This window comes from Echeneis naucrates, chromosome 15 (genome assembly GCF_900963305.1).
Source record: "Echeneis naucrates chromosome 15, fEcheNa1.1, whole genome shotgun sequence".
In the NCBI taxonomy this organism is placed as follows: domain Eukaryota; kingdom Metazoa; phylum Chordata; class Actinopteri; order Carangiformes; family Echeneidae; genus Echeneis; species Echeneis naucrates.
This window is the reverse complement of record NC_042525.1, coordinates 4,305,113-4,323,186: the sequence shown is the minus strand read 5'-3', so window position 1 is coordinate 4,323,186 and position 18,074 is coordinate 4,305,113. Positions and strand designations below refer to the sequence as shown.

The 18,074-nt window shown below is 41.3% G+C and overlaps 2 protein-coding genes across 5 annotated transcripts in view; one reads left to right on the top strand and one right to left on the bottom strand.

Annotated features, from left to right (window-relative positions):
* Nucleotides 1–716: 716 nt before the first annotated feature.
* Nucleotides 717–10,473, bottom strand: ggps1 (geranylgeranyl diphosphate synthase 1). 2 transcript variants are annotated; one of them, XM_029521048.1, is made up of 4 exons: nt 10,342–10,473; nt 8,865–8,954; nt 7,734–7,804; nt 717–2,159 (listed from the first exon to the last, which is right to left on the bottom strand). In XM_029521048.1, exons 2-4 carry the CDS (start codon nt 8,935–8,937, stop codon nt 1,356–1,358), a joined length of 948 nt encoding a protein of 315 aa, XP_029376908.1. In that variant the 5' UTR covers nt 8,938–8,954; nt 10,342–10,473; the 3' UTR covers nt 717–1,355. The 2 variants fall into 2 exon arrangements, with proteins under 2 accessions (XP_029376908.1, XP_029376909.1); XM_029521049.1 differs by lacking the exon at nt 10,342–10,473 and adding an exon at nt 10,092–10,318.
* Nucleotides 10,474–10,863: 390 nt separating this feature from the next.
* arid4b (AT-rich interaction domain 4B) overlaps nt 10,864–18,074 on the top strand; it is a 38,222-nt gene continuing 31,011 nt past the window's right edge. For all 3 annotated transcript variants that reach the window (XM_029520737.1, XM_029520736.1, XM_029520735.1), the window contains exons 1-2: nt 10,864–11,034; nt 13,607–13,655. In XM_029520737.1, coding sequence (XP_029376597.1) covers nt 13,650–13,655 — 6 coding nt within the window. In that variant the 5' untranslated portion in view covers nt 10,864–11,034; nt 13,607–13,649. The remainder of the gene's footprint in view (nt 11,035–13,606; nt 13,656–18,074) is intronic.

Genomic DNA, 18,074 nt, shown 5'->3' with positions numbered 1-18,074 from the left:
TTGTGGCGGCTTTGACTGGAAAATTAGCAAAGGAACCGGTTCCCCCAGATTTTCAAGTTTGACATTTTGATGAATAGATTTATTTTCAGAGAAGCCACAACTCAATCCAACAGATACACAATTAATTGAATTGCAGTTGTCAAGAGTAAAAGCTTCAGCGAGTCAACAGAGCTGTCTGGGACAGATAGCCTCTGTCCACGGGGCTGTGCTGCTTTTCAGCAGCTGAGGAAGAACGTACAATGGCATTAAGAGAAGCAGGAGATAATACAGGATTTAGATGACTGGTGGACTGTATTTCAGACCACACTTGAAGTGAAACACCCACCACATCTATGGCAACCACTCTGCGTGAGTATTCAGTGAAGGTTTCTCAAAACAAAGCACGTGGCAGGCGATTCTATAACACCTTGCATCAGCTGCTTCGCCTCGCTTCACTGCACTGCACTGCCTGAACTGATCAGGGTGTAGTTGCATAGATCTGCAGTAAGGTTTTGAAATAATAGGCCATGTGTGAGGTGTGTACATGTTTGGGAGCATGACATAAGGCATCAGATCCAGTTTAAGAAGATGTCCTTAACTACAGTAAATAGACAGAAAAATACTCATGTTTAAGTTTTTTTTAGGTCACGTCTTGATTTTCAGTTACACCAATATGCTCAGTAGATGGTGCTGCTTATCCCCGGAGAGTGGTGAGGCAGATGTGGCATATTGCTTTGTTTTTTTTTTTTTTTTTTTTAAGTTAGACAAGCCCACAGGTTTCCCCACAAGGTTTTTTTTTTATTCAATAAAGCCAAGTGTATTCATTAGTCACACTTTCAAATTTCAAACACATGACAAGCTGATTTAAATCTGAACCAGATGTTTGTAACAAACAGAAGCCCCAACACAGTATTAATCTACAGCTGAGCGCAGACAGTGTGAATGCTACTTTGCATATAATACCAGCATGTTACATAACAAGTGGACAAGTGAGTTGCAGAGGTCTTTTCTCTGGATTGGCACTTTGGCAGCTTAGTGAGTGAGGAACCTCAAATCACACTTCATACACTCAAGATAGACTGTTACTTCCTATTTTAAATAGCATCCATCTTTCATAAAATATATTTCAATGTGTTGACAAAAACATAAAAAAAAAAAATAAAATACATGTATATGCACGGTAATACATCAGAAGGAAGGCTTCTAATCTTTTGTTTTGGATTATCTTGTTAAGCAAACCTAAAATTATACCAATTTTGACGATGGTGAATTATGTCTCATAAAATGGTTTGTGATGGGAACTGAACCGTTTATGTACATTATTAACAGTAAAGTGTCCATTTCAGCAGTTTGCAGAGCGAGTGTGCAGGTGCAGGTCAGTGGTTTGGGCTAGAGCTTGGCTCAGTACTGGACTCTGCCACGTCTTCAGTGTCGTCATGCTTTTTGATGAGATATTGGACCAGGTTCTCTAGTTGAGGGTTTCCTCCCAAGTCTGCGATGTGACGGTAGGCCTCTGCCTCCAGGTCCTTCAGTGTCTGACGCGCATAGGCAAATGAGCCCATCTTCTGTAAGTAGTCAACGCAGTATCGTTTGATGTCTACATTCTCCGTGCGCTGCCTCAGGATGTTCTGCACCTGGGTACTCTCTGGATGGGCCCATATGGCATGAATGGTGATGAAAGAGAACTTGCCCTCAGTCAGGTCCTCACAGTAGCTTTTGCGATCGGTGTACTCCTTGGACCTCAGGTTGCAATAGTCGTCGAGTATCTGGAAAAGGAGACCAAGTGTGTCCAGAAGGGGTTTCAGGTCTTGTTTCCAGCTGGAAAAGAGCTGCATCAGACCCACAGCTAAACCAAAGAGCCCTCCAGTTTTCTGCAGCACCATGTTGCGGTACTCTTGCTCGGTGGGACAGATGTAGTTGTCCCTCCAGTAGATGTCCATGCCCTGACCGCGGTGCAGCTCCAGCAGCTGCCGGGTAAATACTTGGACAGCCTCAGGGTGGTCTAGGGTCAGCACCTTCTCTAACCCCAAGAAGTACACATAATTAGCCGAGTTGATGACTGAGGGAACTCCGTAGATGCTGTGAGCTACGGGAAACCCTCGCCGCAGCTTGGAGCTGTCCTCAATGTCATCTATGAGCAAACTGGCGTTGTGCAGCATCTCGGTCACCTCTATAATCACCTGAATGTGACATAAACATATTATCAGTGCTAAAGACACTTTTCTTACTCTCTAATTGGTAACACAAACAGTACCAGTTTCTCAGGAGCGGTGTAAATTATGCATTACAACTTGCATACAGTAGAGGGTGCCATGTCTACATGATTGTTCCACTGTGAGTCTTCATCAGCAGACAAAAGTTGAGAAATCAATTCAAATAAGTTTTGTTTTTGCTGCATCCTCTTCAAAAAATTCAGGTTTTGTGTCTAATAGCAAGAAACTACAAGGAGTTTAGAGACACATGTTTCACAGTGAAGGGCTGAATTTTCACCTCCTCTAATGAGAGAATGACAAGACCTGAGATCGCTGAGAATATTGATGAAATATGACTTTGTATTCGCCAAGTCACTGGCATTATACTAAAAACATGTCATACATGAATGCTTTCCTTGTTGAACTAGAGAGCGATAACTGCAGGAATCATTTAGTAGTTTGCCATCTTCAATCTCACAATGAAAAATGACTTTTTATGACACAAAACAGCCAGGGTTGCCATCAGGTGTCTGCTTTTCTGAGCTGGCAGTGCAGCCTGCTGGACTGGCTCTGCTGATTTAAAAGACAAGTGGTGTGGCTTGGTAATGAAAGCTGTTTTTATGGGGCTGGGGAGCACAAAGAGAGGCTCAGTGGGTCAGGCAGATGGCCAAGGCTGGGCCAGTTGAGCAGTTTATCCGCCAAACACAACCTTTCCCTCGGCAGGGTCCCGACACTTGCTCACCCTGCAACCTCAGTGAGCCATACACAAGAGAGGGGGATTGTTAGTGCCAGTGAAAGCTCACATAAATTAGAAAGTGTAATAGTGCATTGACAAAAGCACACAGGGATTCACAGGTTCATTGCAAACAAACAGTGAGCTCTGTGAATTATCATATCCTGCCATGACGAGGGAACGACTGCATAATCAAGACAATATTTGAAATTCACGACAATCTGAGATTACAAAGGCAGCCATTAAACCCAGGAGGAACCAACAATTTTCGAGCCCTGGACTTTGTTTTGGATTCTCCAAGGAATCTAATTAGTCAGCCTGTTGCTGTATAATGCTGCTGTTTAAGTAGAGAGTGTCTTCACTGCTTCACAAGACTCATTGATTATCAGCAGAGGTTACTGATACAGAAATTTACTCTGTTTGCCAAAGCTACAATCAGTGATCCATTAAGAATGCAGAGATTACTTCATAACAAACCAGACTAATATACTGAGGGGAGAAATTGCTGAACAGACAAGTCATTTATGTGGATGCACAAGAGGGACTACAGCTAATATTAACAACCACAAGCGTACAGCGGTCCTCCCACAAGATCAAACAACACGGGTAGTGGTTTGAGTCATTCAAAACTGCCTTCTCATTCATGTAGAACAGTGCTTTTAGTGTGCAAATATGACAAAATATATAGTTATAAACATATATAACTAAATATAGCAGCCGCAAAATTTATCAGGAAGCCACATCATAATCTCAGTCTCGAATATATGATTTGTATGATTTATTTTTTACAACATCATTGGCCACAGAAGCTAAAGGCAATTTTCCACAATGTGGATAATGAAGCTCCAACTTAATTCACTAACAGACTGGAGTTTTGTAGTGGAGGTGGGCCAACTCGTTTGAAACAACTGCCTTAATTGCAGTAATAAAAAAATATACTTTCATGAAATTGAATGTTTAACTTAAGAGTAAAGAGCAAAGCAGTTATTTAATTAACTACGCTCATACTAAACTGATCATGAGATGACATGTTTCATGGTTATGTCAGGCTGACTACTGCAGCTAAACTGTTTTCCTGGGGAAAACCCTGCAGTACAAATGTAGAGTCTAACTCCAGCCTTTATTGTAAAGCCATCTGCTGCTGTCAAAATGTATCTGCTCCATGCGATGATAATCCTCTGCCACATCTCAGGTTTTATGAAGGAATTTGACCTTATTACACTGCCCAACAGTGATGAGTTGCTAAAAATCATATTCAATATGCTAACCTGCCACCCACATTCTAGTTATTTTCCAATAGAGACAATGTCATTGCCTCACTCTGCATCAGTCAAATTAAAACCTACAAGAAGCTCTGAGCTCAAGGCAGCAGACATTCTTGTGAATGACACATGTGAGAGTAAAAGATAAAAGATGGTAAATAAAAGCTAACCTTTTTGTATTGTCAGAGGGAACAAGAGGAAGACAGTCAGCTAAAGGTTGACATGTACGGGGGGAATTTCCCAAACCACCTTCTGTGCTGTATTATAGAGCACAGAAGCACATATGGGGCTTGATTTATAAAAAAAAAAAAAAAAAAAAAAAAAAAAGCACTGCCAAGTGAATGAGACAGTGTGCCACTGTCGCTGCCTCCATCTATCTGAAGGCATGGTTGTTTCCATGGCGGCGACTTCTTGGCAGCAGTGTGCTAATGATGATGAGAGAAGTACTCTCAGTCTGCATGATGGGTTCAGCAGGAGTTTACAGAGCTGCTACGCAGAGAAGGACAGAGCAGGGGGTCCACAGGGGAGGGCACTGTGATATGTGAGGTAAATTAAACCTCACTATCTGCTGTACAATAACAAGGAAAATCGGTCTGAAGTGGAATTATCAGGAGAAGCAAAAGTTGATTTTGACACAATGTGCATATGAATGTAGGCAACAAACTACATCAAAAACTGATCAGTCATACTCCAGGGTAACATGTAGCCTCAAGGAGCACATGCTCTTCTGAATTGAAAATGTCAGCACTACAGTCAAGAAACGCAGCAGCATCTAATGTCAAAATAATATAAAGGAAATGCCACCCCGAATGCAGAGCTGCTCTTTCTTAATTTTGCACACTGAATATACTCATTTGACATACAATCCACAGGGGGGGTGATTGCACTCTGGAAGATGACATGACCACAGCAGAGGGCTAATAAAATATTCAGGACAAAGGGAGACCTGTTGACCAGCAAACCTAATGAGATCTGACAGACATGGCACTTAGCATGCCTCTCTGTAAAAGTTAAGTATATTCAGATAACACAGATTGGTCCCTACCCCCTTTTAAGTGGACCAGCATTCAGTCACTACAACACTATTGCCATCAAGGTGATAGTAGTGAGAGTCCCATCTGATAAAATGTCAGTTGTTCTTCTATCTGTCAGGGTGCTTTAATGTATGCGTTATATTGCAGTCAGACAGCTTCCAAGAATAGCTTACAATGTGGGAAAGGTTGAGTGGATGTGTATGTTGATGTTATGTTATGCTAAAAAGGAAGACGAGACTCTGAAGAAGCAAAGGGTGGGTGTATCTTAAAAACAAAATAAAATAGCCCCTGCTACTTTTAAATATTTCCTCTGTACTTCTATTAATGTACCCTATTTGGTATATATTGTACAGCAATACTGACATGGCTGTTTTGAATCAATTCATAATATCCATAGAAAGTCCAACGTTAAAGACTAATACAAAGTAAAGACAGGAAAGGACACACTGTGTTTTTAAGTCTTGGAAACAAACTGATTTCTGGGTTTTTGGCTCAACAGCTGCTCACACTACACTACAGTTAAAACTTTAGCAAATATAATTTAATGAAACCTCAACACGATGGGGAGTCTGTTTTCACTCCCTCTAAAAACACAACACCCCTCTGTCTCAGCCACAGGCTACGTCTCATACAAGGATACTTCTTTGCATTGATAGGATTCATTCAAGAGCCTATTTCAGAAGATTTCTGTCATTTTCAGTTGATAGTATTAAGAAGAGAAAGCAAAGAAATCAGACTTGCCATTTGTGAAAATTCAAAGGAAAAAAGTTGATTTTGTTTAGCCAGTTATAGAATTTACCAATAGGGGTGGTTGGGTTTGGGAGTCACATGAGCAGCACTCACACAATAACCCATGAAGACAAAGACGTGTCCAGAATAAGAAAACAAAAGCAGCACATAGAAACTGGTGAGAATGAAAATACAGCTGAGTGACTTCTGTCATTAAAGCCCTTCACATTTTCCCAGTAAAGCCTTTATCTACACATGTGACCTTTTTAATTAACTTTTCACTGAAAACAACACGTGGATGGTATTTTTATTGGGTCTTTTACCATACAAAAGCATTCCTTTCAGGAACTACTGGAGCTTCATGCCCCATAATGCTTGATTTATGGTATGTTATTGTGGCAAGGTTTGCCTTTATCCCCCCCCCAAAAAAAGGGACACTCGTGTGATTTTGATTTTCCACTTGCTGGCCTATTGTTTTTAATTTTGACAATGTATCAACGGCTCTTCTACAGCCGATTTAAAAACTATCATGACTCCACTATGAGGCGAGTCTCCAGTTGCAAGTGGAATGCATAAATCCCGTAAAAGGTGCTAAATATTATAGAAAAAGTTGGGCTCAAAAGGTGGTTTGAAAGACTTTGATAAGGTGACTTCATAATGGCTTTGTTATAATCTTGTTTGAAATGTAGACAATAACAATAGAGTCAGCTGGGACTGTTTAACTTTCCTTTTGTTTTAACAGTGCTCCTTATGATATTTTGTAAAGTTATTGTTAATATGCCACCACTGACTGACTGAAAGTTGTGAGTCATAAGTAGACACCTTGACGTTAAAACAGTAGCTGTAACAACCTTTAGCCTATTCAAAGAAAAATGAAAAGAAAACTTCAAGCGTTCTGAATATATGTGCAGTGGGCAGGACTCCATCAGTGTGATAGAGTTTCAATAATGATAATAATAATGATTTATGATTTAGAAGGCAAAGTACATTAATGGCCCAATTATTAACTTCTTTGACTAAAATGAGCACAGAAATTTTGGCTTGGCATATTTAATTCTGAGGCACCGGTTTCATGGAAATTGAGCCTTGTTCTTTTTTCCAAGTTTAATAAGAGCTCTGGAATTCTGGAGCTGGGGGCTGCATCATAAATACTGAAAAATGTCAACAAAATGCAAAAGAAACCTAAATCTGACATAATCATGACCTCACGTCAGCTCATGTCAAAACACACAAAAGGCCTAATAGGGCCCGTTTTTTCCTCAACAGCTATTCACCTGAGCAATAGCAGCCCGTTTTGAAATCAGAAAATGCGTAATATAGGCAGACATTCAGATATCTGTAAGAGGGCTGAAGGTACGGCTTAAGGCACAAACACAGTCATCTCTGAAAACTGTTACTACATGTTGTGTAAACAGGTTGGGTTGTAGTGACAAACACACAAAAAATAACCGCCTCGCCCAATTCTGGATAAAACGTATCCGACTTCAAAAATTCATGAAATCATCATGATCATATCCAGCAAACTGTGAAAAAGAAAACTATCTTGGGTTGCCCCCCTTTTTCAATTTGCCCAAACTTCAGCCACAGTGACATCCTCCTGTGATAAAGCATGGATGCCATACACCCAGGTTTCACATTTACATTCAGCTAGGTACTCGCTGTGACAAAACACTGTGGCTGCATTACAAAATGAATTGCCTGTTTGGAATGGGTATGGCATCATTTCACCTTCCTGCACCCATCTGCAACAATAAACATTGAATGGGTCTGAATGTTAAGAAGCTTGAAATGGACAATTTCTCACCTGCAGTTTGTCCTCTGGAACATTGAGCCAGTGGTTAAATGACTGGGCAAGTTTTGTCCTCACCTGTTTACCTGGGAAGGGAGTTGAAAAAAGTAAGTTTAATCATTTGATGGAAAAAAAACAAACAAACAAACAAACAAACAAAAATAAATAAATAAATAAAATCAAAAAAACAACTCAGATATACAGTATATGTGCTATAGTATGCTATTAGAGAGTAAAAGACCACCTGGACTGCATCCTTTACAATGACAACTGCACACTGCTCATTCTATGTAAAACAATGTGACTTACTACTCAGGTCTAGCTTTTATGAATTAAAATTTTATAATGTGTATGACAAATACACCCAGGTTTGAAATTTCTTCTAGCTAAAATGTCGCTTGCGAGGTCATGCTCAAGTGTTAGGAGCCTGAATGACACAGTGACACGGCAAACAAAGGAAACGATGCAACTACCTGGGACTCCCTGGATTTTTTATATTCTATTAACCCAAATAAAATTACACCCTCAATTACTTCTCCGCTGACAAAAAGTAGCCAAACAGAACTGAGGAAACAAATGAAATAACAAAATTGTCTCCTTACAGCAGGATACAGCAATGATTGGTCAGTCAGGTGAAATTACAGTCAATTATACAGGGATATTACACATGCACAGTTGAGCACACACAATTAATCACTATTAATTTTTTTTCTCAACATAATTATAATTGTAATAGTTTTATTTTTAAGTAGACATGCTGAAAACATTGCCTACAGTTTCTATGGTTGAATGACAGAATGAAAACTGTGCTGTTTGGGTCTTGATGACATAATATCTCAATTAACCATATGCTGCTTCCAAAATACAGATTTACTTTAGTCAGTTGTCATGATTGCATTTCCACTGGGGTATGACAAACAAAATGCACTTTAGCTAACAATTGAACGAGCTGTTTTACAATGGATGCCTTTTTTCTGGGATTTGATTACACTATAAACATTTGTCATTTTAGGGAATCCTGCCAGGGTGATGATGCTGGGTGATTAACAGGAAGTGAGCTCTAGGGACTTATCTATAGAAAATGTGGACCTCTCAGTTGTATGTCTACTCGTGTTCTTGCAGTCAGTGACAGAGAAAAGGACTCACCTGGCAGTTGCAACAAGTACTTATATGGCTCCAGCAGAATTTGCTCTGCTGCTGCTTCTGAGTCCCGCTTCATTGGTGCACAAATCTATGCTAGGGTGACAAAAAAAAAAACCAAAGAAAATTTGTTTTCTTAATTCAGATTTGGCAACTCACTGGCTCTTAGAGAGGGGGGCTTATCCTTACTGAACATAAGTATTTCATTTGAAATGTCTAAACTTACAGAACACTGGAGTGGAGCTGGAGTTATTCTGGACTGGGTCCAAATTGAGCAAAAGCTTACCTCTCACTTTAAACCTATTGAAGTTCTTACACAAACAGTTAAAAACAAAGTAAACAAAGTGACTAATCCTATTCCAGAACACCATCACACCCATTTGCTAACTGTCACTTTCAAATGTTTGAAATCTTAATTTTATAACCACCGCACCCATAAAGACAGCATCTGAGTAACAAAGTAAACAGAGTTGATAAAAGAAAAAAATCTTGCAGCAAAACTAATTACCAAGATATGGACAATTATAAGACAATTATTAAAAGATTTATTATACAACAATTATAAGAATGGGCCTTCTTAATGACGACGTATGCTGGAAATGTGGATAAAAAAGTGGCACACTTATCCATGCATTACGGGAATGTTCTATGGTTAGCCCCTTATGGGAAAATGTTACAGATCATAGGAGAAACTGGTTGATTTGTGAAATTCCCAGATCACCAAGACTATGTCTCTTTGGAGACAGAAGCATGGCACCCAACAATTTATCTTTAGAACATGAAAAACTGGTCTCATGACTTTTGCGCTGACAATTCTGAGGTGTGTGAGGTAACCTCAATTGCAATTTTGAAAAAAACTTGCAATTTCCCAGTCTGGGATAAATAAAGTATCTATATATCTATCTAACCTGACGTTCCCACACTGAATATATGGAGAACACAGATGATGGAAACTCTTGCATGTCCAACGATCAATGTTAACATCTTATGAACATTATTTCCCTCATTAGTTAACGATGGACTCGGTAGTTTGCCAAGTAATTTATAAGTTTAATAATCTGTTGTATACCTGGGAAGTATGTGAATCTTATAGTAAACACTTTAAGTATAGCAGGATTATATACCCATTGTGTTATTAATGAAGTGGTTAACTGGTAGTAAAGCACATAAACGCTTTACAATTAATGCTCCTCTGTGGCAGACTGCCTTGTTTCCTTCCTTAACTACACCCACCTTTGCTGTGGCAGGTCGGCTAGCTGCTCCTGTTACTCAGGCCGGTTACTTAGCTAGCTAGCGTTAGCATGCTAACAAAAAAAATAACCCCGCGCCGTTATACTACAGTCGAGCATATATTTCTTTCTTCTCCCGGATAAAATCTCCAGTTTCAGCCTGGATAGACTGATGAGGATGCGATATTATTGTCACAGCCACACTTCAGTACCGATGTTTGTCACCCCCGCCCCTGTGCTACTGGCCAACTCACCGGATGTTATGCTAGGAGGATCGACAGTTATCAGCCGCGCCGTTCAGCCGAAGCTGGTATGGAACAGCAACATATATACGCGCTTCGGCTTCATGGCGGCGCAGGCGCAGAAGAGGCGGGGGAAAACGTAACATGGGTGCCTCGAATACTGTGTGTTACAGTTAAGTATCGACGTCGCCCGGTACAATCTCCCTGCCTTGTTTATGCAAGGGAAAGGGGAACCAAACTCCGCGTTGTCAGGTCAGCGTATGACACAAAACGAGCGCACCCTGGAACGCTTGAAGATAAAGGCTTGTAGTCGTTATTGTGACAACTGTCCAATGAAGTCGCTACATTCGCTTCACCATGGCGATGATCGGCCAATCAGGCGCCGCGGAGGCGTTTCGGTTGGCGGTTTCAGCCAGTAGGAAAGCAGGAGTCAGAAAAAATAAGGGAGGGGAAGGAAAAGGAGGGGGGGGGGGCGTTAACGAGATGTCAATCACTCTCGAGGGGGCGGGGCGAGGGTCACAGAAAGAGCTAGGCTACAGAAGGGCTACTCACCGAGACAAACACTTTTACCCATCCGCATCCAACATCCATCGGGGGGCTAACGGACGACGGTAAAACCTGTCAGAGTCCCCACATAAATGTTCCTATGGATTACTGAAACACTTTCGTCGAAAAACACAAGTGTTCCTCAAGTTGACGGCATAGGTAAGCCTGCTTTTGTTCAGCAAAGCCATCGCTATTTTTGAACATTTTTGTGTGTGTGTGTGTGTGTGTGTGTGTGTGTGTGTGTGTGTGTGTGTGTTACTAGCTTGGCTTCCCCGCTGCTACCAAGCCAACCTTGACGTTAAGCTAACTTGTTAACTAACGCTGTGCTGTGTTTAACGGAGATTTATGGAAACCAATGAACACGGCGGTTAAGGCTAGCGACGTATACACATATATGTACATAAATGTGTAATAATAATATTAAAAGCAGCGGATCGAGTATACGGAGGGAAACTTGGTCGCCTCGATAACAAAGTTACGCCGTAGCCAGCCAGCCAAATGAAGCCGATGAGCACGGGGAAAGGTTATGCTACTCCCGGTTGAATAGTTTGCAGCCCTGCCGGACGAGCACCGGGGTGTTGTGTTTCTGAAGCGGAGGAATCCTCGGAGGTTGTCGTCGAGCAGGGCGCCTGTCATGGTGTTTCCGAATAGCCGTCAAAAGTGATATTACAACAAAACCTTTCGGCGACCCCCCCCCCCCCCCCCCTCCATCCCTCCCTCCCTCCGTCCCCTTCCCCCCAGTGTCGGCTCGACAATCGTTGCGGGGATGTGATTTGTCGTGTAGCTCACTAATCCGTGTAGTTTCGCAGGTAAATTGCATCGTCAGGCTTTTTCTTTTGTGCCACCACCGACAACTGTAATGGTTAGCTCCTCTGGATCGACTTGTCCAGGGGGGCAGGCTGGAGCAGATGGGGAAGGGGGGGGGGGTGCTGCCTTGTGTCAAGGAACTCACCGTTTTGATCAGTTGTGGCATTACAGCCCAATGCGAGGTGGACTATTTTCCCTCTGCTGGAGAGCACTTCTCGGATGTTATTCTCAGTGTTGTGCGTGACCAGTTTTTTTTTGTTGTTTTTGTTGTTGTTGTTGTTGTTGTTTTTGCACATATTCCGTAACAGGCAACATCCTCCGTCGTAGACAGATTAGGAAGGAATCATTACGGTGGCTTAAATGGGATCAATGCTTTAGTGCCTTGTGGTGGGTGCAGGAAAGGCGGCCGAGGCTCGGGCTGTTTGTGTGCATTATTGTTGGTTGGTTGGTGGTCAGTCACTCAGTTTGCAGCGGCCGGTCTAGCACATTTGCCTGGGGCGGATGACATTGTATCTTCCGCGATTAAAGAGCCTCAAATGAGGGCTGCGACCTTGGATTATTTTATTACAAAAAAAAAAATAAATAAAAAAAAATGCTCGTAGGTATGAACGCGGTGTCGCCGCGTTACAGGTTCTTTCCTCCGGCTTGACCTTGTTGCGGACCGTTCCGTCGACTTGTTTCTTTGTCAGAGACAAAACCTACACTCAGCGTTACTCAGTGAACAGTCAGCGAAATGCCCCAGTCGATAAAGAGAGCATTTTGTGTGTGGAAGAAAGTGACTTTCAGTGGCTTCTGCACGACCGACCCCCCCCCCCCCCTCCTCCTTCTCCTCCTCCCGGTTCAACTTAACGCTGTGACCACAACCCCGTGCATTTTTATATGTGCCATTCCTCTGACAAGAAAAAGAAAATGAGTCTGGTTTGGTAGCTGTGTTGTCTGCCCATGGGATGTTTTATTAGTGCTCTGTTTTTTTTTTTTTTATTTAATGTCGAGAGTACTCTCTCCGCAGAGAGCAGCGCACCGAGACAAGGGAGAGAAGCGAAAACGAAGCGTTTCGGAGCAGTTTTCTGTTGACAAAAAGAGAGAGAGGGAGAGAGAGAGGGAGGAGGGAGATTAAAAACAAACAAACAAAAAGAAAAATCAAGAGAAAGGACTCTAATGAATCGCGATCACAGGTCCCGCAATTCCCAGCGTTAGTGCGCCCGAGTGTTCCCCTTCTTCAGCCGACTGTCAGCTACAGAAATGGCGTCATCCTCTGCTGTGGTGCTGCTATAGTCGGTGCGGTGCAGACAGCGGACACACCACGCTGCCGAGCTCCGGGAGAACCGGCCGACGGTGCGGCTTTTCACTGCGGGATCCACCGCTCCGTCGCCGGCTGCTCGCACCGTCCGTGCATTTTGTGTCGACAGGAAGCCGTCTGTTGGATACTTTGCGTTTTGCTCGCCCCTTCAGTAGCCACAAGACAAGACTGGCTGGCTGACTGACTACAGTACATTGGGCATTACATAAACAGCTTTTGAGGGCTCTGCGAAGGAGAATGATCAGCCTGCCTGGATGTTTTATTTTTCATTACTTTACAGCACCGATGTGTTTGGGAGCATTGGCACATATACTATTTAGCCCTCCTGCATGAGTTGGGATTATTGACGTAAATGGTGTTAAAGTTTCTGGAGGAAACCCGCAATCCCCCGAGAGGACATCTCGTGTGTATGTGTGTGTGTGTGTGTGTTTGTGTGTGCGTGTTTATGTTTTTCCCAAGCAATGCAAAGTGTGCATCGGCCGCCCAGCTTTTTCTTTTTTTCCATGGCATCCAGCGGTGTAGCAGAAGAAGTGATGTCATCATAACATAAACGTGTCTTGATGTGGCAGACTGAAGTTGGCACTGCCTGTGATGCCTAACAGCTTCTCCATCCTCTGTTTCCAGCCTCAGATTCGTTACACTGGTCACCTAGAGGACTCATTGAGAGATGAAGGTATGGCCATTCATTTTTCTTCCCCTTTTAACTTGCATGCCTTTATTGCCAGGGTAAACTCCATTACTACTGCTTCTACATCCCCAGTCTTGGCTCATTTTCATCTATCCTCTGTATAAACGTGCCCCCTACTTAAACATGAATGTTGAAACATCAGTACATCAGGTAACATGAGTATTTTACATGCAAAGTTTTATCCTTTTGTTCTCACGAATAAGGCTAGTGTGAACTTGTACTGAATGTCAATTTTGATCTGTTCAAACACGGGGAAATGTATTGGACATCAGCCAAAGTAATACATTTGTCTGATAAGCATGATATGGAGTTTCCAGCAGCTTCACCTTTACCAGCAAACACAATTTTGGAACTGTGATTTTGATGTTCTTTTAAGTTCAAGCTGTGTTATTGAATTGCATGCTCATAGAGGCTGCGGGGATTTTGATGATGATTTGTGAATTGAACTTTATAACCTGCTGTCATAGAGTGTGTGTAATTCATGGTTTAAAGTATGTTTATTGATAATATATGGATAATAAAATACATGAGCCTTAAATTTTATTAAATAACTGAATGCACTGATGTTGTTTGTATCCATTTGTGAAAGTACAGCTGTCATATTTCCCGGGAATTTGGCTGTGAAGCAAGCTGTTTATTATTTTCTTATTCTTTTGGTGGATCACAGTTGTTGACTTGTTAGTCTGACAGGCTTTTGTGTCTTAATTTGTCATTTGTTGCCATGTAGGCCTCATTTGGGGTCCTCACATTTGCTATCTCATTTGATTTTTAAATTAATTGGTATGACATACAGAAGTTTAGAGGGAGTGTGTGTGGGTTTAGTTGCATTTTTATTTGACAGCCAACATGTGTAGTTTAGCAGGATTGCAGGGAAAAAAATGAAGCAAATAGAAGATGTCATACGATTTTGTAAGATTTGTGAAGGCCGAATTGGTGTTAGACATATCTAAATCTGCTGGACTAATTATTTCTAGTCCGTTTCTTTTTCCACTAATGGTGTTAGGCTTATTGTGGTTAATCAAAGTATATCACTGCCCATTAACAGACATGCTAGTAGTCAACAATAGTATCTAATTAAATGGTGAAAAATTCCACCTCAACTCATCGTGTCATTTGAAAATAGTTGAATATTTTATTTATTTATTTGTTTAGCTGAGTGTGATGAGAACATGTGGTTCAATGCTTCACCTTTCTCTACTGCACAAGCATTTCTGTTGCATGCACTCACACATGTACTACTGGTAATAATGACATGAACTGCAGGATGTTATAGGAAGTTATATAATGTACTGTTTGCTTCATAGGAAGGCAATAGGATTCTAAATGTCATGGCTAGCAATCCATTTCAGTCAGCAGAGCTTCCAAGCTGCAGACTCTACAGGATCACAAGGGTTAGCAGACACCTCCTTATTCACACCATAGGCTGGTTTTGCTGCTTACATTTTCTTACAAGTGGACACTTGAATAAAGCTTGACAAGTGATAATTAATTGAACTGTTTTTGCGAGTGCCCATGACACTTTTGCATTCATTATTCTCCCCGGCAGTTATCCTATATTAGACAATTATCCAAATAACTGCTGACAGGACTGAAACATTTCCAATGACATTTCTACTTATGGTTGTAGCATTTGTTTTCATGCAGCTCAGAGTTGCGCAGCTCTGTTGTTGCTTGAGGGATGCTCACTTATTTTACTACTCCTGCTATATAGGAGCATCTGCTCAATGTCTAAACTGTAAATCTTTCAGTAAGGAGGACTGATTTTCATTATGTTCATTTAGAATTTCATGCCTTTGGCTGAAGGTCCACAGACTTTCTTCATTAGCTGCAAACATCGTTTGTTGTATGGGCTGTATAGAACACTTTAGACATTAAACACAATTGAAGTGGGATAATGTGTTTGATCATTGAAGAAGAGAGAGCCCACCAACTAAATTATTCTAAAAATATCATGAAGGGTTTTTATGCTGGAATAAAGAAAGTTTTGATTTGAGGAGAAGCACACTGATGCATTCAACTGTTGCGCTTTGTCCATGACCTTGGTAACCTAGATGAGATTTAATTAAAGCGTCTCAAGCCTTAAGACCAGCAGCCCATACTAAATACGCTACCATTTCAGATTCATGCACAGTCTCATGACATCCATGGCACTCATTTATATATTCATAAGATAATAGGGATGTTCAGATGCATGAAATTCTGCTAAGACAAGGGGGTTCCAAAAAATAGCTGTACATAACAACTTTATATATATAGATGAGTAACTATCGGGATGAGCCCATTCTAAAGTCTCTTTCTAATTGTCTGTATCACCACCAGAACAGCTCAAATGCTTGAGCAACTTGTCATTGATTTTAATGGATGGATGAGCACAGTGCCTCCATGACATTCCCTCGTTTGGTGTTTTGATGCTATTAGTCGAGACAAATGAGTCCAGGTCTGGTGACTGCAAAGGCCATGATGTATGAATCTTATCATTTTCATACTCATCAAGCCATTCAGTGACCCCAAATGCATGGAGTCATCGCCAGCTTTAGAAAGATGCCTCCAATTAGGACAAGAATGTTTCTTTGGATAAAGGCAACTGCTTAGAACAACTTTGTATTGATTTGTAATGACCCCTCCCTCGAAGGGGACAAGTAGATCCAAACCAGGCCTGAAAAATGCCCTCCACAGCATTAAGAGACACCACATCCCCTCATTGTAGGGACCACGGATTTAGTCTTAGTGTTGTCATATATTCACTTACTCATCTTGTGCGGAATATGGAGAGAAATGACTCATCTGACCATATCACCCCCCCCCCCCCACACACACACACACACCTCTTTAGAGTATTGCCTCTGGTTTTTGCACCACTCTCAAATGTACCTTCATCTTTGTAATGATGGGTTTATTCACTACAACCCTACTATAACATCTCTCTGTGTGTAATTGTCCAGACTGTTCTTGCTGATGCAGCTTGGTCAAGTCACCAGAGGAAGGAACGCTCATCTGTTTTTTGTTTGTTTGTTTCTTTTCCTATCTCACTAATGTGTAATGTCTAATCAATATACGCTGTAAACCCCATTTAGCGACGTCCTGGTCATGAAATAGATCAGAACTTAAATGTGACTTTACTCATTGTTCCCTTTGAAACACTAGCTGGCTGAGCAGTCTTTGTGACTGTAGCTCCTGCCATCTGTGCCCCAACAATGAACCCTCTTTCAAAGTCACTTAGATCTTTTCCTCTTTCCTTCCTCTTGATACAGAATCAAAACTGAACTTGGCCTTTTCAGCATATTTACACCTGCTATAGAGCATGTTTGGATGTTAACAGCTTAATTGTACCATGTGGTACACCAGTGTGGAAGCATTTACTTTTGTTAGGTTTCTTCCACCTATTAACTCATGTTTCCCTCGATTTTGTTACCTATGAATTTTACTGTACGTGTTTTAGAGAGTAGGAATCGCTTAATAAAAGTAGTTTTATTATATCTTTTGGCCCTGAAGGAAAAATAATGCTAATAATGTCATCAGGGTTATCTTAGCCTGGGCTTTGTTACAAGTAGCAGCTGTGAGGTGTGTATAAAAAAAAAAGAAAAAGAAAACTAACTAACTAAATAAATAAATAAATCAGGAAGTATGGGAGACCTACTGAAAGTTGTTTGTTATGGCAAATCTAGGAATTCTGTATTTTTACAGGCTAGTTCGCGTCTAAATATTAATATTCAAGACATCTCATCCTCCACTGCATCAATTCGTTTTACAACTTCATGGAAGTGCATCACTAAATTGCGGGGGTGCTCTTTCCAAGCAATTGCCTACACAGATCAGTACTTGTGAAATACATGCTATAAGGGAATCTGTTTACCTGCTTCTCTCTTTCTTCAGTGCAACCAAAGACAGCATAGTAGGTTTTATAATTTTAATCATAAAAAGCACTGAGGCCACACTAGAAGAGAAGATTGCCTCATAAAGTGTTAGGTAACAGGGTCAGAATGGGAAATTCTCATCCAAAACTTATCATCTTGTGAAACTCAATATTGTTGAGCCTGTGCTGAGGCCTAAAAGATCCTGCAGGAGTAGATTTGTTGAACCACTCCTAAATTTGGGGGTAATAAACATGTAAACAAAAGGGATTAAGATTGTGGTTTTTTTTTCCCCTTCTGGTTTAAAGCTGCCATGGCTTTGCCAAGGCAACTCCTGCTGAAGCACCAGTCACTGGAATTGCGGTGACTCTGGTTTGGACAAAGAGGTGATTCACAGCAGGATTATTGTACATGTGAGCCAGGCTGGGAGGGAGCTTAATTCTTTCCTGCATGCCTCTTGCATGTTTCTTTGTTCAGCCTACAAGCCTATTCATTATAACACAATATAATTGGTCAAAGACTATTGTTTATAATATTTTGGCAATGCTATCTG

Bases quoted from the DNA above. Each gene is read 5' to 3' on its own strand.
- ggps1 (XM_029521048.1), bottom strand. From the start codon at position 8,937: ATGAAGCGGGACTCAGAAGCAGCAGCAGAGCAAATTCTGCTGGAGCCA. The intron at 7,805-8,864 runs GTGAGTCCTTTT...CTCCCTTCCCAG, and splicing joins GTACTTGTTGCAACTGCCAG to GTAAACAGGTGAGGACAAAA. The intron at 2,160-7,733 runs GTGAGAAATTGT...TGTCACATTCAG, and splicing joins TTCCAGAGGACAAACTGCAG to GTGATTATAGAGGTGACCGA.